This window comes from Aedes albopictus, chromosome 2 (genome assembly GCF_035046485.1).
Source record: "Aedes albopictus strain Foshan chromosome 2, AalbF5, whole genome shotgun sequence".
Taxonomy (NCBI): Eukaryota; Metazoa; Arthropoda; class Insecta; order Diptera; family Culicidae; genus Aedes; species Aedes albopictus.
In genome coordinates, this window is record NC_085137.1 from 41,945,801 (window position 1) to 41,969,603 (window position 23,803).

At 44.0% G+C, this 23,803-nt stretch overlaps 3 protein-coding genes across 3 annotated transcripts in view; 1 reads left to right on the forward strand and 2 right to left on the reverse strand.

Moving 5' to 3' along the window:
• The window catches only part of LOC109427815 (eEF1A lysine and N-terminal methyltransferase homolog), a 90,218-nt gene that overhangs the window by 12,645 nt on the left and 53,770 nt on the right, over positions 1–23,803 (reverse strand). The window lies entirely within an intron of this gene.
• LOC109421326 (fatty acid synthase) lies at positions 4,721–12,184 on the forward strand. The gene is made up of 6 exons (XM_019695833.3): positions 4,721–5,261; positions 5,318–7,279; positions 7,335–7,755; positions 7,817–9,964; positions 10,025–10,374; positions 10,430–12,184. The coding sequence occupies exons 1-6, from the start codon at positions 4,825–4,827 to the stop codon at positions 12,114–12,116; spliced, it is 7,005 nt and encodes a 2,334-aa protein (XP_019551378.3). The 5' UTR covers positions 4,721–4,824; the 3' UTR covers positions 12,117–12,184.
• On the reverse strand, positions 12,211–20,092 carry LOC115265185 (fatty acid synthase-like). The gene is given in 7 exon segments (XM_029869454.2): positions 12,211–14,225; positions 14,277–14,626; positions 14,688–15,536; positions 15,539–16,837; positions 16,889–17,309; positions 17,369–19,327; positions 19,393–20,092. Coding segments are annotated over 7 exon segments (7,002 nt in total). The 5' UTR covers positions 19,827–20,092; the 3' UTR covers positions 12,211–12,535.

The window sequence follows — 23,803 nt, forward strand, 5'->3', positions numbered from 1 at the left end:
CAAGAGCAAAAATAAAAGGGACGACTGACGTGGTGTTGTGTGAACGAGGTGAAGATTTTTATGATTTAGAACGCTCAGAAAGATCCCTGTGACTTCGTTTCGCATGCTTAGAGTGATTTGACTGCCAGATTAGTTCATCCGAGGTTTATTATCACACAATCGCATATGCTGCACAATCATATGGTAGTGGAAGAAGTATATCGTTGAGAGTTAGTGGTTTATTGCACATGTATTTTTGAAGGTGCTGAAAATTCTTTTTAATTTCGAACATTTATAACATGTGAAAACGACATCCTCTGTGACATTGAAAGATTCATTGCAGCTGCAGTTTCAGACCTAACAAGCTAATTGTCTAAAGGTAATTAATAACTAATTGATCAATGAATGATAAATATGTACCTATTTCTCGGATACTTATTCAAAACGACGTATCAACATAGGATTTGCGTGTATTATACGTCGTTTTGAAAAAGTATCCGAGATTTCCACTATTTCTATAGATCAATCGTCTTGTGAGCCTATCCAGATTTTTTTCTTGTGGGAATTGCAGAACCTAAAAAGAAACATCATGAAATCGTCAAGTGGATCTTCCTGGGATAAAATTTCTCACTGTCAACTGCTGGTAAGTAACTTATTTCTTTTTTTAATCTCAGTCGATCAGATATTGTACGTATCTTGTCGTGAATGTGAAAAAAAAACAAGCGAATAGTAACGAATTCACCTCGGGCGAAAGTTTAAAGCACCCTCAAGTCAATTGGTACGGAATATAGAGATTCGAAATGCTCTAACTGGAATTTTAATATATATTGTCATTCCAATCGCGCAAGATACGTCTTACAAAAATATGATATGTAATCTACCGTGTCCATTGGATCTTATGAAAGTTCAACAAACACTAAAGTTAGGATGTTCTAAGTCCTCCACCGTAAGTCTTAAATGGTTGGTACGTCTTGAGACGACCTTTAAGCGGTATGGGCGCCCCATATGTGAATATGCAAATAGGCATTGCAGCTTCGAGGAATCAAAATGACTGTTTAAGATTTGTTTCTAGTTTCGTAAACCATATAAGTATGAGCAATTCCTCCAGGATTTTTTTTCCATAGCTTGCTGCAGTGATTCCATCTTGAATACCTCCAGAGATTCCTTTAAGAATTCATGTAGGGATTCCAATAGACATTCGGGAGTTTAACCTGTGATATATTTAAAGGTTCCTCCAGTGATGATTTAAGAGCTGTTTTCGACGTTTCTTTTAGGAATTTCTCCAGAGATCCTTTAAGGTATTTCTGCAGGTATTCCTTCAGAGATTTATTCAAGGATTCCTACATATATATATATATATACCTCCCAGTATTCCGCTGAAGATTGCTTCAATCATTTCATTTGGAATTATTCGAAGTATTTCTGCAGGAATATCTTCAAGAAATTCTTTCAGACAATTTTATTAGAGATTATTCAAAAATTAATCCAGGAACATCTTAATAAATTCATTAGGAGTCCATCTAAGTATTCCTTCAATAATTCGTCTTACTGAAGACATGGATTGCTTCAAATTTTTACCTTGGGATTCCTACAGAAATTCTTCCAGGAATTCGCTAAGAAAGTTCTCGTGAGTTTCCTTAAGGAATTCCTCATGGGACTGCTTCCGGGATTCATCATGGGGATTCTTCAAAAAATTATCCAAAATTGCTCCAGGGATTCACCTGGGAATTCCTTGTGGGATTCTTTCGGGAACAACTTCCAGGATTTTTTTGAAACTGCCTCCGAGAGCTCTTCTTGGGATTCCTTCAGGAATCCCTCCTGGAATTTCAGCGATTTCTTCAGTACTTCATTCTGGGATTTCTCCAGAAACTCCTCCTAGTATTCCCTCAGAAATTGATCCTTGGATTTCTTCAGGAATTATTCCTGGGATTCCTCCAGAAATTCCTCCAGGATTCCTCTAGGAATTCCTGCAAAGATTCCTTTAAAAGTTCTTACTTAGGATTCGTTCGTGAACTCCTTTAGCAATTTCTCTAAAGATTCCTCTAGGAATTCCTCCAGAGATTCCTACAGGAATTCTTCCTGAAAGTTTCACCATACTATACATTGCATGGTGAATCTCTGGAGGATTTCCTACTGGTACACTTTTAGGAGAAATTCCTGGAGGAATCTTGTGTGTTCAGTTTGTGCTGAAGGAATTAATTTTTGACAAGTTTTAGTGTAGTTAGGATTTTTAAAGTTCGAAAAGAGTCTAAAAACACTAAATTGATTTGATGCACCTCATAATTTCAATGGATTTGGCTAATATTTTGACCAGTTACTTCTATTAGGATGCCAATCAAAATATGGGGGTGAACATTTTTGAAAAAATGGAGAGGTCCAAGCAGGGATTCCTCAAGAAATTTCTCTAGAGAATCCTCCAGGAACTCCTTCAAGCATGTCTCCAAGAATTTCTCCAGGGGTTCCCCAAGGCACTCCTTCAGGAATTATTCTAAGCCTCCAGGAATTCCTCAAGGAATACCTCCGCAATACCTACGGCAATTTCTCCAAAAAAATTTCTCCAAAAAAATTTCAGAAATTTCCCCAGGAATTCCTCCCGGAGTTTATCCACGAATTATTCTAAGAATTTTTTAGGCGATTCCTGCATGAATTATTTAAGGAATCTCAGAATTCTGAGATTCTTCTAGGAATTCCTTAAAAGATTTCTTGAGCAATCCTTCAGGGATTCCCTTAGAAATTCCCCCAGGAACTCCTCCCGGATTTTTTTCAGGAATTTTTCCAGGTATTCTTCCAGGCATTCCTCAAGGATTTCATCCTGGCATTTTTCAAGGGACTTTTCCGGGAATTTAATCAAGATTTTCTCCAGGGATTACCCCAGGTATTTCTTCAGGAATTCCTCTAAGAGTTCCTCCACGAATTGATCCAGGAGTTCCTTCAGGATTTCTTTCGGAAATTCCTACAGCAGTTCGTCTAGGAATTTCCCCAGGAAATCCTCCATGGATTCCTTCAGAAATTCTTTCTGGAATTTATTCAGGAATTCTTGCAGGAGTTTTTCCAGGGATTCCTCCGGAATTTCCTCCAGGATTTCCTCCAGGAATTGCCCTGGGAACTCCTCCAGGAATTTCTTCAGAAATTTCTCCAGGGATTCCTCTTAGGATTCTTCCAGACATTCCTCCAGAAATTTCTTCAACGATTTCTCCAGAAATTCCTCCAAGAATTCCTCCAGAAACAGTTCTCGGGGGAATTCCTCAAGGAATTTCTTCTGAAATTTCTCCAGGGATTCCTCACAGAATTCTTTCAGAGTTTCCTCCAGGGATTTTTTCAAGAATTCCTCTATGGATTTCTCCAGGAGTTCCACTTGAAATTCCACCAGGAATTTGTCTAGAAGATCCTCCAGGCATTTCTCCTCAGGTTCTTCCAGTAATTGCTTCAGGGATTCCTCCAGCGATTTTTCCAAAAAGTCCTCCAGGAGTTCTTCCAAGAATTTCTTCAGAAATTTCTCTAAGGATTCCTCCAGGAATTCCTCAAAATGTTTCTTCTCCAGAGATTCCTCTCAGATTTCCTCTAGGGAATCCTCTAGGAGTTCATCCAGGGATTCCTTCGAGATTTCTTCCAAAATATGCGCTAGGCAATCCTACAAGAATTTCTCCAGGGAGTCCCCCAGGAAATTCTCCTGGAATACCTCCAGGAATTTCTTTAGGATTTCCTTCACGCATTTATCCAGGAATTCCTTCAGAGACGGTTCGATGAACAATCTCAATTTTTGATATTCAATTTATTTAGACTAATACTCCATTATACTCCATGCTGCAAACAGATCCTTTTTTGGTTTTGCCACATTTTATAATATCGAATCGATGTGAAAACATCGATTCAAAGTATTCGATTAAATCGGTGAATCGATTCTGCTGGCCCGATTCGAATCGATTCACAAAATGTCGATGTATCAGCCAAACTTGCCCAATGCAGTTCAGCGCAATTTCATTCAATTGAGTGAGATTTTTTCAACCCTGTATTGCTTTTTGCATTGAAAATTTTCCTTGCTTCGCTAAATAAGATGACGTTTTCTTCCAGCGAAAGCTTACGCGATACAGCAAATCGCCAAATTTCACACTAACACAGCAAGAAATCTGTCAACAATAACTTAATACACATGCATTATCAGCTAGTTCATCTCGGGACCCACGCTCTTACTTCCCTTCCGAAGGAAGAACTCACATTTTGCGAGTTTGTCGGGAGTGGTATTCGATTCCAGGTCCTCGGCGTGATAGTCAAGTGTTCTAACCATCACACCAGGTCCGCTCCTCACAAATTATGCTGGTTTCCTGCGAAACCACGCGCCTGCTCCCAGATGTCCGTCAATAACTTCCATTTGTCGGGCGGGGCGTGTGCCAACAAAAGCTTTCCTCTTCAGGGCCGTCAGTCTTCGGCTTGTAATTTAAATTGCTGAATGCGTTAAACGGCGTAGTATTTGAAATGCACATTCATTAAGCAGTCGTCTGGACGTTTTGCGTAGCGCATTAGGCTCAATTTATTGTTAGTTTGATTTTTCGGCAATTTGTTGATTCATGACCTACGGCTTGTTTAGAATTGTTTAGACGACCATTGGATTAATTAGCTTCTGTAGAATGTTTTGAACTTCATAGGTCGGTTAAATTGAAGAACGCCGTCTGCTACATAGCATGTCGTTGAACTGCCTTTCGACTGCAGTGAAATTTGCATCTTATTTTCGATTGCCAAAAAATTGGACGGCCTGCGATATAAAACCATTCAGTCATGCAAATTCTTCGTCAGTTTTCGATCGATTGTTAACTGCAGTTGGAATACCGTTGTACTCTGTGTATCGCGATGTCGTCTGCCGGTGGTTTGGGTTCGGTTAAGCTAGATGAGTGCGTAGTGCTTTCCGGTATATCCGGACGGTTTCCGCAATCGGACAACATACGTCAGTTTGCTGAGAATCTGTACGATAAGCGTGATCTGGTGGATGATAAGGAAACACGTTGGCCGCACACTGTGCCGGAGATTCCGCGCCGTTCCGGTAAGATCAACAACTTGGACAAGTTCGATCGGGAGTTCTTTGGCATCAGTCGGAATCAGTGCAATGCTATGGACCCGCAGCTGCGGCTTTTGCTGGAACATGCCTACGAAGCGATCCTAGATTCGGGGACCAACCCGGAAATGGTTCGGGGATCGCGAACGGGTGTGTTCGTTGGAGTCTGCTTCTCGGAAACTGAGGCTAGGCTGTTTTTCCAATCTTGTCCACCGAAGGGCTATGCTATGCTAGGGTAAGCTGAGGGCTATTTTGCTTGTGTCTGGTATAGATTGACTTCTTTTTCGATAGATGTGCCAAGTCCCAGGTGGCCAACAGGATTTCCTATACGCTTGATCTTCGCGGACCTTCCTTAGTGATGGACACTGCCTGCAGCAGCAGTATGTACGCTTTGGATGTAGCTCGCAGGAAGATATTGAGTGGAGAATGCGATGCAGCCCTTGTATTGGGGACTAACCTTTGCTTGCATCCCTACATTTCGTATCAGTTCGCATTGCTAGGCGTTTTGTCCAAGGATGGAGTGTGTCGACCATTCGACGAAAAAGCCAACGGGTATACTCGATCTGAAGTTTTGTGTGCTGCTTTTCTACAAAAGGCTAAAGACGCCAACAGAATTTATGCGCATATTCTACACACTAAAACCAATTGCGACGGGTTCAAATCTGAAGGGATAACATATCCTTCAGGTGTGATGCAAACGCAGCTGATGAGTGAATTCTACGATGAGATATCAATCGATCCCAGGGACATTGCGTTCATCGAAGCTCATAGTACTGGAACCGTAGTAGGAGATCCGGAAGAGTGTGACGCAATCGACAAGATATTCTGCACCGATCGTGACCGACCTCTACCTATTGGGTCCGTAAAGTCCAACATTGGGCATTCGGAAGCTTCGGCGGCGTTGTCATCGCTTTCGAAGTGTGTCATTGCAATGGAAAATGACTTGATTCCTCCGAATATCAACTTCACCAAAACACGTCCAGACGTGCCAGCCTTAACCGCAGGTCGTCTACAAGTGGTGGACCAAGCCAAACCTCTAGAAGGTCCTCTCATCGCGATCAACTCTTTCGGCTTCGGTGGAGCCAACGCACACATGCTAATTCAGCGTAATACAAAGGATAAAATCGGATACGGAGTTCCGGACGATGATCTTCCACGTCTGATCACATGGTCTAGTAGAACCAAAGAAGCAATAGAATACATGTTTGAGGACATAGCAACTCGTCCACTTGACGCTGATTTCGTTGCGCTGTTGCACAATGTGCAACGTACTCGGACTCCTGGGCATCGATATAGAGGTTTTGCCATTTTTGACAAACGAGCATCGCAGCCCACGACTATCGACCTGTTCGATATGAAACGCGTTAAACTCGACAATTCACCACTCGTGGCGATCTTTCCAGGTATTTCGTTGAAGTGGCGTGAAGATTTGGACGTGTTGCGACAGTTTCCTTGTGTCCAAAAAACGGTGACTGATTGTTGTGCCGTATTGACTACGTTTGGGTATGATCTGTTCCACAAACCAACGCGAAGAACTGATCTTCGACAGCTTTTAATTGGATCAACTGTACTGCAGCTGGCATACGCCGATATTCTTAACGTCACCGGAGTCCAACTAAACGCATACGGCGGTCACTCGGTCGGGCAGTTCACCTGCGCCTATCTAGATGGCTGCCTAACTTTGGATCAGATAGTCCAAATCGCATACTATCATGGATCTGTGCTAGCTGAGTACAAAACCGAGATGAACTTCAACGCATTTCTGGAACTGGGATCGAAACGTCCAGCGCCGCCACTTTCCTTCGATGGATTCATACAGGATACATTCCTGTCGCGGTTCGGAGTTGTCGGAGGTCCACTGAATCCAACTTGTGCCGTCGTCGATCAGCTGAAGTCACGAGGCTACGTTGCAGAACATCTGCCATTTGTCAGCATGCTCTACGCGAAGGACTCCGCGGCTGAGTTGACGGAAAAGTTGAACACCCTTGTGTCGCACATTATCCCACAGCCTTTGAAACCCTCTCATCGCTGGATCAACCTCAAGAATCCATCGGACTTCGCGTCAACAGCGGTGCACGATTCGTTCTCCGTTGTGAACCTGTTGGAGAAAATTCCTGAACACTGCATGCTATTGGAGCCACTAGCAAAGTATACTATGCAGCCGATTCTTAAAACCTTGAAACGGAAGTCCAAATGCCTGCCTGTGGAGAAATCCGCGGGAACCGTCAAGAGTCTACTGGCTACATTAGGACAGTAAGTTTTAAATCTTCTTATTTGGAAACAAACATCTAAAAGTTCTCTCCAACAGTTTGTACTTAGCGCAGCAAGACCTGAACCTGCTGAACCTCTACCCACCGGTGCAGTTTCCGGTGGCCCGAGGAACTCCCATGATCGCACCGTTGATTCGATGGGATCACCGCGACTCGTGGTATATTGTGCGCTACGAATGGGTAGCCTTCCGGGTGTCCAACCAGATGAGCTTCAAGGTCACCCTGGCGGATCAGGACTTCGTTTACGCCGCTGGGCATTGCATTGACGGTAGGGTTCTTTTTCCCGCCACAGGTTACCTCAGCCTGGTGTGGGAGTTGATAGCCTACCTGTCGCAGCGCGAGATCGCCGATTGTCCGATGCAGTTCGACGATGTGCAGTTCCTGCGTGCGACAACTCTAACGAAGAATAAGGCCACCAATTTGCTGGTGACGCTCGAGAAGGGAACTGGAAGATTCGAGGTCAGTGTGTGTGCATAAGGTTGGGATGAAGGTGGCTATATGTATTTGGATGTGCTTTCAGATTTCGGACAGCGCAACTCCGGTTGTAACTGGATTTGCGAGAAAGTTAAATACAGCTCCTGAACAGTTTGAGGCTTTCGAAGGGAATACCGTGTCCACTCTGTTGACATCTAGGGACTTTTACAAGGAACTCAGGCTGCGGGGATACCATTATAGCGCATTGTTCAAATCCGTTATGGAAGCTCAGAGCGACGGATCGGCGGCCAAGGTCCAGTGGAAGGGCAATTGGGTTGCGTTTCTAGATTGCCTACTACAGGTTGGGATAGTTGCCATCGATTCCCGATCATTGATGGTTCCAACGGCTATTGAAAGCATTACGATCTATCCGAAGCAACACTTGTCGTTGATGTCCCGTGACGCTGACGAGTGTACGGAGTACTTTACAGTTACGAACTGTGCGAGGACTAATGTGTGCGTTTCTGGAGGCATTCGTATATCTGGTCTTCGTGCAAACGTTGTAAACAGACGTCATCCTCCAGGTGTTCCGGTCCTGGAGACTTACAGCTTTGTTCCATACCATTCTACCGAGAAGGTGACAGTTCTGGAAGCGGTGCGGATGTGCGTTCATCTGGCTTTGGAAAATGCACCAACCCTTTCTATTCGGGCTACGGAGATACACAATGCCGGCACTGAGTTATTATTGCCATATTTTTTGGAAGCTGTAGCAGATCTCCCATTGGTTCAACCAACCATGACCTTGTTGTCTTCTGAAAATATTGATCTCCCAGATATCACAGTTAAAAATGAGAAGCTTGCGGAACAAACGGGACTTCTCTTCATCATAACCCACAACCAGCTTGCTGAGGATGGTTTTATACAGGATGCTTTGCACAGCCTTGGTCCTTCCGGTTTTCTGGTTGTTCGGCAATCGAACACTGAAGTTGATCTTCCCGCAACGCTGGCTAAAGTTGCCAGCTTCGTCGTTCAGGACAATCAAGCGCTTGTTCTGCTTCAGAAAACGTCCAACAATTTCAAAGAAGCGCCAGCAGTTATCCAAGTCCGATCTGACGATCTTGATTTCGAATGGCTCCAAGAACTTCAAAATGTGATCAAGACAAAACCAGTTCTACTGTATTCTCAAAATGATCCGGTTTCCGGTGTAATTGGCCTGGTCAACTGCATCAAGAAAGAGCTGAAATCTCACCCGGTACGCTGCGTTCTCATAGATGATCATACTGCTCCGCCATTCGTTTTGAATGAACCATTCTACAAAGGTCAGCTCAGCTTGGACCTAGCCATCAACGTCTACCGAAACGGAACTTGGGGCAGCTATCGCCACGCATTGATGGACTTAAAACCCAAAGTGGAACCCGTACGCAATCACTGCTTCGCCAATTGCTTCACGAAGGGCGATCTCTCGTCGATGACGTGGTTTACCGGACCACTGAACACTGTATCCACCGGTGGTGAACAAATACGGGTGGTGTACAGTGCGTTGAACTTCCGCGACGTGATGATCGCCACCAGCAGACTTTCGTCGGATGTGCTGCACGTCAATCGGTTGGAGCAGGAGTGCCTGTTAGGTAACGAATACTCTGGAGTGTCGGTTCGTGGTCGACGGGTTATGGGAGTGCTTCCAAGTGGAGCGATGGCGACCATGGTGGAGTGCGATCCGTTGATGACTTGGACCATTCCGGACGAATGGAGTCTGGAAGAAGCGGCAACCGTTCCCGTAGTCTACGGTACGGTCTACACGGCGTTGTTCGTATGCAGTCGTATCAGGAAGGGCAAATCAATCCTGATTCACGCTGGAAGTGGAGGTGTTGGCTTGGCAGCGATTCAAGTGTGCTTGGCCTACGGAATGGAAGTGTTCAGTACGGTGAGTACTGAGGAAAAGAAGCAGTTCATTCTGAAACGGTATCCACGCTTGAAAGCGGAAAATATCGGAAACTCAAGGGACACTTCGTTCGAGAACATGATTAAGCTGAGAACGAATGGCCGTGGGGTGGACTTTGTCTTGAACTCTTTAGCCGAGGAAAAGCTGCAAGCTTCGCTCCGGTGCTTGAGCATCAATGGTCACTTCTTGGAAATCGGGAAGTACGATATGGCCAACAACTCGAAGATTGCTCTGGAGCTGTTTCAAAAGGGAATATCATTTACGGCTGTGATGCTGGATGCCATGTTCAAGGGATCGTTTGCGGAAAAGCAGGTAGATGAGTTTGTTTTTCTTGGTCATTATTCTTTGAGCTCAAGTTGATCATTTTCACAGAGGCTACACGCGTTGCTAACGGCAGACATATTGAGTGGGGTTATTAAGCCGTTGAGCACTACAGTGTTCCCAGCCATTGAAATAGAAAAGGCTTTCCGCTTTCTTGCTAGTGGCAAACACATTGGAAAGATTCTACTACAGATCCGGAGTCGTGAGGACGATGTGCAGACGGAACCAATCAACTATGTTCCGAGGATGTACTGTGATCCGGACTGCTCCTATGTGATCGTTGGTGGATTGGGAGGTTTCGGTTTGGAACTGGCAGACTGGTTGGTTCTACGCGGATGCCGTAAGCTTATTATCAGTTCCAGCCGAGGTATCACCAAACCGTATCAGGAGTATCGAATCAGGTGAGCATTTCACGGAGCGTGTTGAATCTTTTTACCTATCATCATTCGATTGTAGATTGTGGAATCGATACGGCGTTCGTACGTTAGTGAACACTGCCAACATCACCACCCTGGAAGGTTGTCGTGAACTCCTCCGAGAGGCGTCCGTTATAGGTCCTGTAATGGCCATCTTTAATTTGGCAGTGCAACTGCGAGACTCCGTCCTAGAAAACCAAACCCCGGATAAATTCAGCGAATGTCTAGCGCCGAAGGCGTACGCCACTCGTTTCTTGGACGAAGTCAGTCGGAAGTTGTGTCCTCGGTTATCACATTTTGTGGTGTTCTCCAGTGTATCCTGTGGGCGAGGAAACGCCGGACAGAGCAACTATGGCATGGCCAACTCCATCATGGAACGTATTGTGGAGAACCGTGTAGCCGAAGGCTTGCCCGGGAAGGCCATTCAGTGGGGAGCGATTGGAGAGGTCGGTATCGTTGCAGACATGGCCGAAGATAGACTCGACATGGAGATTGGTGGAACACTGCAGCAGAGGATTTCGTCTTGTTTGCAGGAGTTGGATCGATTGTTGTTGAGCGTGGATCCGATTGTGGGAAGTATGGTTGTAGCGGAGAAGCGTATCGGTGGAGGCTCGAGAAACATCATGGAGACGGTGATGAACATTATGAGTATTCGTGATATGAAGTCGGTTTCGATGGAAAGCACCCTGGCGGATGTGGGCATGGATTCTCTCATGGCCGTGGAGATAAAACAAGTTTTGGAGAGTGATTTCGATTTGGTCCTTTCACCTCTCGAGCTCCGTACATTGACCTTCATGAAGCTACAGAAGATGGTAGATGAGAAGAGACTCAGTGCTGACTCGAAGGACGAAACGTCCGCCAGTCCGATGATCATCGGAATGGAAATGCTACTTAGAAACTTGGGTGAAGAGGAACACAGTGCCGTCACGCTACTACCCTTACCATCGAAAACATCCGAAGGACGTCCTATTCTAATAATTCCTGGCTTGGAAGGTGTAGCAGGGCATGTATGGCGTGTGCTAGCCGCCGGTATTAACGCTCCTGTTTACATGCTACAAACATTGAACACTTTCGATCTGAGAAGCGTTTCGGAAATCGTTGATTACGTGTTCGACGAGCTGGATGAGAAAGTTTTTGCCGGTTTTGAAGATTTCGTCGTCATTGGCTACTCTTTCGGGACTCTAATCGCTCATGAAATTGTGAGGAGAGTTCAGCGCAAAAACATCCCCGGAAAACTGATTCTACTCGACGGAGCTCCAAAGTTCTTGAAGCAGTTATCTGTGATGCAAATGGGTCACGCTGTGTCCGACAAGCACATTCAAAGTCTTCTGATGGTTGCAATCATATCGCAAGTGTTTCCGAATTCACCGCTCGAGAAGAGCTATGCAATCATGCAGGTCGCTACCTTTGATGGACAGATCGAGAGGTTGATTGAAGTGGCCAAGGGCCAGGCCACTTACTCGCCGGACTATACGAGGAAAATGACTAAAGCGCTGTTCAATCGCATCAAGATGGTGCTCGGGTTGAACCCTGACAAAATGGAACCTCTGAACGTGCCAATTGTGCTGGTGCGACCATCGGAGGTGTCCGTGATGGACATCGATGAAGAATACGGACTGGAAGGAAGTACAACTGCAACGATGTCGATGAAAGTGGTTGACGGCAGCCACATGACTATGCTAGATAACAAGGTTCTAGTGGATATTATCAATAGCTTGAATGTATAAAACACACATAAGATTAGCAACACGAATTTATACGAAAACTATTTGCTAAATTCAACACAATAAATATAAAAGCAAACACTGGTTGGTTGTTTGAAGTATTTTATTTCGCCCTCTCTGGACATCCGAACCAAAGTCTTATCCATTATGCTATCGAAATGCCCAAGCTCTCATATAAATTAAAAAAAACGATTGTACGAATCTATCGGGCTAGCGCAATGTTTTGCCTACAGAAGTCCATGATGAGAGAGGGTTTGGGCCGGGATGCCGAACATTTGTTCTACGTCGTTTATTCACATCTCTTTACAAGTTTATTTTACGACAGCAGTAAAGTTATAGGTTCAAATTTAGAAATATTCCGTGTATTTTCCATTGTCCATTGTAATTGCAGAAGCTTTTTTAATAGCGTAAGAAACTAGAAACTAGAAACAGCCAAATTTATTTATAATGTCAGCAAGATTAGCATTTTCCAACATCGATGAATGAGTTCCTTCAACCATTCGCAATGTAATGTTCCCTGTCGTATAATTGGCCAACCCGTAATCTTCTTCAATGTCCGTGAAAGATGCGTCGACTGGTCGCACCAGCGTAACCGGGAGGTCTAACGGCTGATCTTCATCCAAGTTCAACAGGGACGTCATTTTTATTCTCTTGCAAAGCGCTTTCGTCATCTTCCTTGTGTAGTCTGGTGAGTATTCACTCTGTTCAGCGCCCAGTTCGATCAGCTTCTCAATTTGATCGTTAAAAGATTCAAGCTCTAGGATAGCCGTTGCCTTATCGGAAGGTTGATCCGGAAATACCATGGCAAACAAAACAAGCAATATGAGCTTCTGAATTTCGTCATCTGATGGGTTGTTGTTCAGGTGTTTGAGTGACCAACGCTTCAAGTACTTTGGTGCACCATCCAGTAGTAGTAGTTTCCCGCGAATGCCTTTCGTCTGAAGATACCTTGCAATCTCGATTGCAATCAGAGATCCGAACGAATAAGCCACTATTGCAAAGTCATTGAACTCATTGAACATTGTTTCGCAAACCTCATCTATGATACACTCTACAATAGCTGGGATGCTTTTGCAATCCAAGGTTTTTGATAACTGAAGCATGTACACTGGAGATTTTACTTGTTCAGCAATCGTCTTCCAAACATTCCCTGCTACACCTTCAATACCAGGAATGAACAAAATCGGACGACCATCATTACCAGCTGATGTTAGCCTCAAAATCGTCGCATCACTGGTTATCTCGTTACCAAGATTTCTCAACAACATTTGCATTTTAATCTCCAATAGTTCACTTTCCTGTATTTCTATATCCTTTATTGCTTGCTTCTTCTCCTCGTCCATTTTCAGCAATTTCGCAAAGGATAATGTTCTCAGGTCTTGAGGAGACAAAACCATATCGAAGTCTCTTTCCAAGACTTGTTTGATTTCTACCGCCATCAATGAGTCCATTCCTATATCTGCCAGTGTACTTTCCATCGAAACTGACTTTAAATCTTTGATGTTCATTATGTTCATAACAGCTTCGATCACGTTCTTCGATGCTGTTCCAGTTCGTTTTTCCGCAACCACCATACTGGCCACAATTGGGGCGTCACATGTCAACAAGTAATCCATCTCCTGAAGACACGATGAAATGCGCTGCTGCAGTGTTCCTCCGATTTCCATGTCGATCTTATCTTCCGCCATATCAGCAACCAACCCTACCTCCCCAACAGCACCCCATTGAATGGCTTTGCCGGGAAGACCATCCGCATGCCTCCGTACAATGATCCTCTCCATCACAGAGTTTGCCATACCGTAGTTGCTCTGACCTGCATTTCCCCGTCCACAAGAAACGCTGGAGAACACAATGAAGTGCTTCAAATCCGGACACATCTCACGGCTGACCTTGTCGAGGTACTCAGTTGCCTTTGCTTTGGGGGCCATGCATTCCACGAACTTTTCAACAGATTGGTTCTCCAGAATGGCATCCCGGAGCTGTACAGCTAAGTTGTAGATTGCCGATACGGAACCGAATCGTGATGCTTCCTTCAGAAGGACACGACAACCTTCCATTGTCGTAACATCTGCAGTGCACACGTGTGTGAGTACACCATAATTATGCCAGGTTCTAGAAAATAGTAGGTTTAGTGTAACATCTATGGACATTGCGAAAACTTACTTAATCCTGTATTCCTGATACGGTTTAGTGACACCTCGGCTAGAACTGCATACCAACTTTCTACATCCACGCAGTACAAGCCAATCCGCTAGTTCAAGACCAAACCCTCCCAAACCGCCAACAATGACGTACACCTGATCCGGATTACAGAAAACGTGCGGGTAATATGTGATCGGCAGAGTCTCGGCGTCATTCTCGTTTTCACGCAGTTTTATAACGATTTTTCCAATGTGCTTTCCACTGGCCAGAAATCTCATTGCTTTCTCCAGATCAGCAGCTTCGAACACATTTGTTTTCAGCGGTTTCACGATGCCAGACTGGATCGCCTCTGCCAGTAGCCGTTTAACAACCTAGAAAATGAAGGTTTTGTATATTTTTGTTACAGCTAGAATGCCAAGTCGCACTGCATACTTGTTTCAGCTGAGGTTTTTCCCTCATTATCGAATCCAGCAACACACTAGTGAATGTTATTCCTTTTTTGAAAAGTTCCAAGGAAAGCTGAGAATCTCTAGCCATGTCGTACTTTCCAATTTCTAAGAAATGACCACCCTTTGCCAGGCATCTCACAGACGCTTGCAACTTCTCCTCAGCTAATGAATTCAACACGTAGTCCACTCCTCTTCCATTGGTTCTCAATTTGATCATCTTTTCGAATGACAAATCCCTTGAATTCCCAATGTTTTTTCGTTTCAGTGCAGGAAACTCGTTCAATAGATAGTTGACTTTCTCGTCGCTACCGACAGTGGTGAACACCTCCATACCATAGGCAAGTGCAATATTGATTGCCGCTAATCCAACGCCTCCACTACCTGCATGGATTAGCACAGATTGACCTGTCTTTACATTGGCACTTATCTTGAACGCTATTAGTACTGTATTGTAGACAATAGGTACTGTACAAGCATCCTGTAAACTCCAGCTATCTGGAATATACCAAATAGCCATAGGATCAGCATCTACCAAAGTGGATAACGCTCCAAAAGGTAGTACTCCTATTACTCGCCTACCATCTTCCGTTACTCCTGCATACTCATAGCCCAGCTCACATTCTTCTTCCAATCGATTGAATGAGCTCACATCTGAAGACAATCGACCTGTGGCAACCATCACATCGCGGAAGTTTAATGTGCAATACGATACCTTAACCTTGTTGGACACAACATTCCATTCGTTGTAGGCTCCGGTGAACCACATCATCGACGATAGGTCGCCCTTTGTTAGGGCGTTAGCGTAGCAATGCTTGGACACGGGCTCTGTCTTTTGGGCTTCTTCGAAATCAATGTATGACGGTAACTACCCCAGACACCATTCCGGAGAATGTTGATCGCCAGTCCTAACTTCACCTGGTTCATGTATAATGGATCACTCAATGAAAATTCCGGAGTTTTTGGATCATCGATCAGTACACAACGAACTGCTTGCATTTTGGGTTCTTTGCGAATGCAGTTCACTAATCCAACAACTCCGGAAACTGAGTCGTTTTGTGAGAACAGAACCACAGGTCTGACTTTGACAGCCTGTTTCAGAGGAGCCAACCAACTGAAATCAGATGAATCAACTTGCAAAATTGCAGGAGTATCATTGAATCCTTTGGTTTTACGCTGCAAACAGATATATGTTTCTCCTTCGTCAACTCGAAATGATGCAATCATGTTAAGTTCGTCTGGAAATTCTAGATCGTCTAGATTGAAGTTGATCTTCTCACGGACAACGATGAATCCTCGGTCCACCAAGAGACCAACCGCACCTTTCAAAAAGTTTGGTTCGCTCCAGTTACTGTCGGTTACCAAAAAGAGCAAGTTTGATTGATCAGATAACTTTTCCAGCTTAACGGTGACATTATCGAGCTCCATTTCTGCTTTAGCTAACACGGTTAGATTGGCTTTCACCAACGGAAGATCAGCAATGGCCCCTCCAAACAAGTGTGCGATAATCGGAACTCGCTCGCTATGAACTTCCGTCACATTGATTGATAACGTTGGGACATTCTCTAGTGCCAGCTGAACACACATCCTAATCGCTTCTGAAGCTGAAACTTGATTGTTTGAGTGATACGGTACGAATTGATAGGTCTCCAAAATTGGAATACCCGGAGGATTTCTGCGACCTACACTGCTGGCCCGAGGATTACAAATCATGATGCCACCGCAAACTGAAACATTGGTGTTCGGGCTGGACTTCATCGTGAAGAACTCACAGTCTTCTCCTTCTCGTTCCATAATTTTTAAATGGGCTTTCGGAGCAATACAAAGCCGTTGTATTGCCGTTGGTACCATCAAGGATCTGGTGTCGATTGCAATTATGCCAGTTTGTAGTAGGCAATCCAGGAAGGCCATCCAGTTGCCCTTCCATTGAATCTTTGCCATTGTTGCATCGGATTTTGCTTCCAACACTGATTTGAACAGACCCGTGTAGTAGTATCCACGTAAACGAAGCTCCTTGTAGAAATCTTTCGTTTTCATTGTTATTGCTGGCGTTGATACGTCTTCAATTGCTGGATAGTTTGCATCTTTCAACATTCTTGCCATTCCTGTTACAACTACCGTACTTCCTTCAGAGATCTAGAAAAAAATGGAATAATACAAAGCCATGATGAATCATTATTCAAATACCTCGAATCGTCCTGACACCTCCTGAATTGTTATTAGCAGTTCAACTGGTTGTCCTTTCGTCAAAGTTGTGGCTCTCACATATCGGACGTCCTCGAATTCAACCGGATAATCGACTAGATCTCTATTCGCTAGGTTAGCCAGCAGCTCCCAAACCAGCTGCAAATAGCCAGTAGCTGGGAACAAAATTCTTCCATCAATGTTATGTCCAACAACATGTTTGTATTCTTGGCTGAATAAAGAAATCTTGAAATGTAGAAAGTTGGATTTAGTACTCTCCTCCCAGTTGTATTTAACTACGAAAGCATCTTCTCGGTGATCCCATCGAATCAGAGGTGAAATCATCGGGGTTCCTCTGGACACCGGGAAGTGAACTTCTGGATAAAGCTTCGCAACGTCCAGGTTCTGCGATGTCAAGTGTAAACTATGAGAAAAATTGATTTCAATATACATTGAATAAAAAGAGTTTTATAGAATACTTACTGTCCTATTTGACGCAGCAATTGACTGACGATATCGGGAGAACCGTAACCTGATTTAACGTTATTTGAACTCTGATTTAATAGCCGAAGAACATTTTCACACGAATGTGCAGTTCCAAATTCGACAACGTGTGTATGACGCGGTATCTTCTCAATCAAATTTACTATGGATGTAACATCGTGCAGCTTCGGCGAATGGAACATAGAAGATGTCTGAGGCAAGCTGGCAGTTATCCATTTGTCACTGGGCTGAACTGTTCTACGCAATATGGTATTGACGGCTTTCTGTAGCTTTTGTTCAAGCGTTGAATATTTTGCTGTATCCGTATGCACATTCAAAAACGACAGCTTTTCAGCAGCACATCCAGATGATTTTAATTGTCGGATCTGTTCCGTCATTCCTCTGCTTGTCAATATACCAAAAGTATTAGCATTATCCTTGGTAAAATTTTCCAGTGTAATCTGACTCAGTTTCGAATTATTTCGAACAAAAGCAGTACGATCACATACTGAACCACAATCTGAATATACTACTCCATGCCAGAAGGCCAATCGAAGGCATTGTTCTAGGTTCAAGTTTTGGTCAATGTATGCGCAAGTGAATTGTCCAATGGAATGTCCTCCATAGAAATCGAACTTTACGCCAATAGAACTAAGCAATTCAACGATAGACAACTGAAGAACAGTCGACCCGACCATGTTGTGAAGAATGCTCTGTTTTCCCGAGGGTCTTTTGTATAGCTCGAACTTCAATGATCGTAAGATACCGTTACATTTAATAAAGGTAGCTTCCACTACAGAAAACTGTCGTAGAGCATCTAGCTCTTGTCTCCAGTTGGTGTTTAATCCTCCAAAAATAGCAACCACTGGACGAGCCTCAAGCTTCACTCGATCTATGAACGATGCTTGTTGAACAGCTGCACGATCTCCATTCTTCTGATAAATTCCAAAGCCGCGATAACGATGGCCTGGAGTAGCTTGTTGCTGAACGCTATTCAACAAAGCAATAAACTCAATATCTAAGGGACGCTGACCTATATCCTGAAGCATGCATTCAATAGCTTCTCGAGTTCTTCCTGACCACGTAACCAACCTAGGAAGATCATCATCCGGAAGTCCTCTGTTGACCTTCTCTTTCAAATTGCGACATAGCAAGGCATGAGCGTTCGCACCTCCGAATCCAAACGAATTGATGCCAACCAAAGGACCCGAAAGTGGGGTAGGATCAGCAACTACCTTCAGACGACCTTCAACCAGAGATGGAATTGTCGGTCTGTATTCGGTATAATTGATGTTGGGAGGAATAAGATCATTCTCCATAGCGATGATGCATTTCGTGATCGAGCAAACTCCTGCTGAGGCTTCTGTATGCCCGATGCTGGATTTTACAGAACCCACTAGCAGGGGACCGTTTCTTCCAGTACAGTACACTTTATCTATCGCATCACATTCTTCTGGATCTCCCACAAATGTTCCAGTGCTATGCGCTTCAACGTAGTCAACCTCTGTAGGACTGATTCCAACTTCGTCGTAGAATTCAGTTAGTAACTGCTGTTGAACTGATCCTGAAGGATAAGTTATTCCTTCAGATTTGAAACCATCACAGTTTGTCTTGGAATGAATGATATGACTGTAGACTCGTTTTGCATCCTTAGCCTTCTGTAGAAATACAGCACAAACTGCTTCTGAACGAGTGTATCCTGTTGCATCCTTGTCGAAAGGTCGACAATATCCATCCTTCGATAAAACTCCCAACAATGCAAACTGATACGTAATGAAGGGATGCAATGTAAGGTTGGCTCCCGTAACAATAGCCGCATCACACTCGCCGTTCATTATACTGCGGTACGCCACGTCCAATGCGTACATTGAGCTACTACAAGCAGTGTCCAGCACGTAACTTGGACCTTTAAGGTCGAGCAAGTACGAAATACGATTAGGAATCTGTGATTTGGCACACCTTCCAAAAAAATAAACAAAAAATGTTAGAACACATTAACATATCGTGTATGCCTTCGCATTTACCCTAACAAACCAAGTCCTCTGGGAGGACGTGCTCTGTAGTACATGCACACTTCAGTTTCCGAGAAACACACCCCACTGAAGACCCCTGTTGGCGTTCCTCGTAAAGTCTGCGGGTTCACTCCGGCGTCAACAACAGCTTCGTAGGCATGTTCTATCGTCATGCGAACCTGCGGGTCCATCGTGTCCCGTTCGTACCTGCTAATCCCGAAGAAATCTGCATCTAATTTCTCTAAATTACTGATTTTTCCGGTACGCCGCGGAACGTCCTGCATCGTATGCCTCCAACGAGTCTCAAGATCATCCACAAGATCCTGTTTCCGGTACAGGCTATGCGCAAACTCACGAACATTGTTGGCTCGCGGAAAACGTCCAGACACCCCTGTTATCACGACACTCTCACCAGTCCCAACGGATCGAATTTGAAGCGACGACATGTTTAGTTGTTGAATCACTTGCTGACGAAATTTTTCCGAAATGATGGATTTCGAACAGGCTCGACGGACTGAAGCCAATTATTGAATCGCATGTAAATCGTTCGAACAATTTATACTAGCTGATTAGCAATGGCAGCAGCTGTAAAATTATGCAGTATTGGACGTTTGTATGGGTTGCTGACCGCTGTGATCTTGAGCGCAAATCAAGGTATGATACTAATTCAGTATATGCATTTTAAATTTGTGGCAGTGAAATCAGAAACTGATAATGGCACATTTGGCCGAGGCCCGTGGCGCAGTGGTCACACGTTCGCTTTATAAGGGAATGGTCATGGGTTCTATTTCCCAGCTCTGGCACTTTCTTTGAGTTCATACCTCTAACGGGTTCAGATAATTAGATATCGGTGAATAGCAACTTATGAAGGACCTTCTATTGATCTATTGGATTGGAAATGGATCAACAGCAACATGATCATGCTCTTTGTCGGAGAGCATCCGACCAAAATAGTCGTTCAATCTCGACACGACCTTGTCTGAACATACCTTCTTTTTCTGCCAGTCCAATCCAGTCCTCCAGCTTCCGTAAGTCTTATCCTGGCCCGCATCCTCAGTTCCTAGTCATCTGTAGACCTTCCTACAGTAAAAACACCACCGTTTCACACAAAACACTTTTGTACACTACATAACTTGATAGCGCTTCGATGTCAGTACGCAAACTGACACAAAGAGGCTGCCGGGTGAACTTTTCCGTATCTGGGGCCTGTCCATTAACTACGTCCTTTGAGGGGGAAGGGGCTGAGATTGCCAAAGTTGAGTCTACGTATTTTATGGACAGCGTCTAGTCGAAACCTGTTCACGTACGGTGGAGTACGCGAAGCTCAGCAAAAAGATCCGTTGCCTTCCGAACTGCTAACACTCTTGGCATCGGCGGTTTGACCACCGGGATCGGGCGTCCGTGAAGAGAATTCAAGCGGAAGAGCTCGGCGTTAGATTGCTGTTGAAGAACTGTGGTTTGCGGCAAGTATGCAAACACTGTCTCACAAGTTAATCCTCGCGTATTGCATTTCCCGAAGCCTCCCAGAATAGAACCAGTGGCATTCTTAAATTGGTTCAAACAGATGTATGTGGACCAAAGGTCATGCCTGGCGGTGCCCGATATTCAATGATCCTGATCGATGATCATACACGGTCGTTTGGTGGCTTCGGTAAAAGTCTGACGCTGTCAGCTGCATCAAACGATTTGTATAACCTATGTAAAAACAAAATTCGGGAAAACATCTTGCGTTATCCGTTATGAAGAAGGTGGGAAGGGGAGTATGTTAGCTACGAACTCAAGTCTTTCTGTGATCAGGAAGGAATACAATCTCAGTTATCAGCGGCGTCGTCGAAAAAAAAGCAACTGTTCACTGTAGGGAATGGCAACTTGTATGCTCGTCGACGCAGAACTCAATACATAAGAGGTTTTGGGATGAGGCAGTCGCAGCCGCGGCGTACGTCCAAAACAGATTTTCCTTTCGTTCGATTGATAAAATATCGTTCGAAAAGTGGTTTGGCTACCCGAATAAACAATAACCATAAGCTGTTCTTAACCTTCACGTATCCGACCACCTACAACACATTTTCAATATGCTGACATTTCGTCAATTTTCATCCGTTTTTTCTGAAGTCGCCCTCAATCGATCATAAATTGGTGCTTATTTATTATACTGAAGTGGCCATGCAATATCTGTAACCATTCCGGGGATATTTCGGATTGTACTGGGGTCAAGGGGTTGCCAAAATGGCTAAAAGTGATTATTTCGTGTGTTATTGTGTTTGAACCATCGATTTTCAGCTAAATTTTTGTTGTGAACAGTGAAACACGACTGCGATAACCAGATTTGAATAAGTTGACCCATCCGGATCCCCGCGACAGATTCCGTCGGGCCTCATTAGGGACACTTCTGATTTTCAACCTCGACATATCATTCTTCATGATTTCGAATGGCGAAGTCTGTATCAACTAATATGGCCACCCCGGAACATCTAGCATAGATTCTACGGGGGTCTCATCGAGGACATTTCTGGTTTGCAAGCAAAACAAGCCATGTGACGTATCTATCTTCATGGTTTCGAGAGAATGGGGCAATGACTTACGGCAGTGTCGCTGGAAATTGAGTTGATCAAATTTTAAGATCAGGTAAAACCCTCAGTGTTGCCTCCATATATCTTCCTGCGAGAACTGCAATATCTCGCAGAGATCTCGCCCACATCTGCTCGGTTATGTCTGAGCCTCGGCTGCTCATGGGAGATTTCAACTCCCATGGTACAGGCTGGGGGGAACTGTACGATGACAGCCGATCAACTTTGATATATGACCTCTGCGACGACTTCAACATGACAATTTTGAACACCGGAGAAGTTACACGAATGGCACCTCCAGCTCAAGATGGCAGCCCTAGAAACAGCCGATTAGACCTCTCAATCTGTTCGAGCTCACTATCGCTGGAGTGTACATGGAAGGTTATCCAGGATCCCCATGGTAGTGATCATCTGCCGATTGTTGTTTCTATTTCCAATGGGTCACAACAACCTCCATCTATCGACATCGCTTACGATCTCACCAAGCACATTGACTGGGAGAAGTATGCAGAAGCAATTATCGACGGTGAGCAATCGGCAGAAGTCCTTCCACCGCGGGAAGAGTATCGGTTTCTGTACGAGCTGATCATCAGTAGCGCGCTTCAGGCACAACGTCGACCAGTGCCAGGTCCGTCGGTTCGCAGGAAACCCCCCAATCCGTGGTGGGATAGCGAGTGTACAGAAATCTATCGCGAGAAATTCGCGGCGTTCAAAGAGTTCCGGAAACGCGGTTCGGTCGAAAACTTTAAACTTCAAACTTGAAAGCAAGTTTAAGAGTTTGGTCAAGGCGAAGAAAAGCGGTTACTGGCGTCGGTTCGTCGAGGGTTTGTCGCGCGAGACGTCAATGAGAACCATTTTGGAACGTCGGAAGAAGAATGCGTAACGCGGCGAAGATCGTGAAAACTCTCCTCGGTGGATTCTCAAGTTCGCAAAAAAAGTTTGTCCAGATTCCGTACCCGTGGAGCGAATAATTCGTGATGTTTCCGAAGATAGGGACGACATGGATAGGCCGTTTTCGATACTTGAAAACTCGCTTGCTCTTCTTTCATGTGATGATTCCGCTCCAGGTATGAATCGAATCAAGTTCAGCTTGCTTAAAAACCTCCCCGACGCACAGTGGAGCACCTAGTACATCAAAACTGATCAAAATTATTTTGACGCATTTTCACAACCCAAATGCAACCCAAATTAGTAATGAAACGTATTTCATAGTTTTCGTATTTGTTTATTTCGTCATTAGGGTGACCAATTTTATGATTGTAAAAGTCAAGATTTTTCGAAACTAAAATTTTTCAAAAAATCACAACTTTTGAACCAGTTGACCGATTTTAAACTTCTTTTTTTTGCTTGAAAGCTGTTGAGTTCTAGTTTTTAGCAAAAATACGTTTAGAGGGCCAAATAGTGTTTTAAGGTAAATAATATCATATAATAATATAATTATCACGATTTTTTCAAAGTGTTGCAACTTTTGAAATCGGAAACATCCGGAAGGTTTTCTTTCTGCATTTGAAAGAGGAACAATAGTTTTATCATACACTAAACGCAGATTTTCCGGAAACAGCCGGAAAATCAACTTATTTCATTTTGAATGTACGGTAAAGGATTCCATCAAATATTTTTTTCAATATTTTCATATATTGTATGTAAATTCAACGTCAATTTGTTTGGGTTTCAAATTAACAGAATAACAACATTAACCTTCTTTATCAAACTGCATTGTTGAATTGATTGACTATCAATTTCATTCACTTAGTACGGTCAAAACTAGCACGCGCTGTGAGTTATATCAAAGAAAACGGCTAAACTTCAGCTTCACCTAACCTCTTCTGATAAGCGTAAACAAAACATTTGTACAC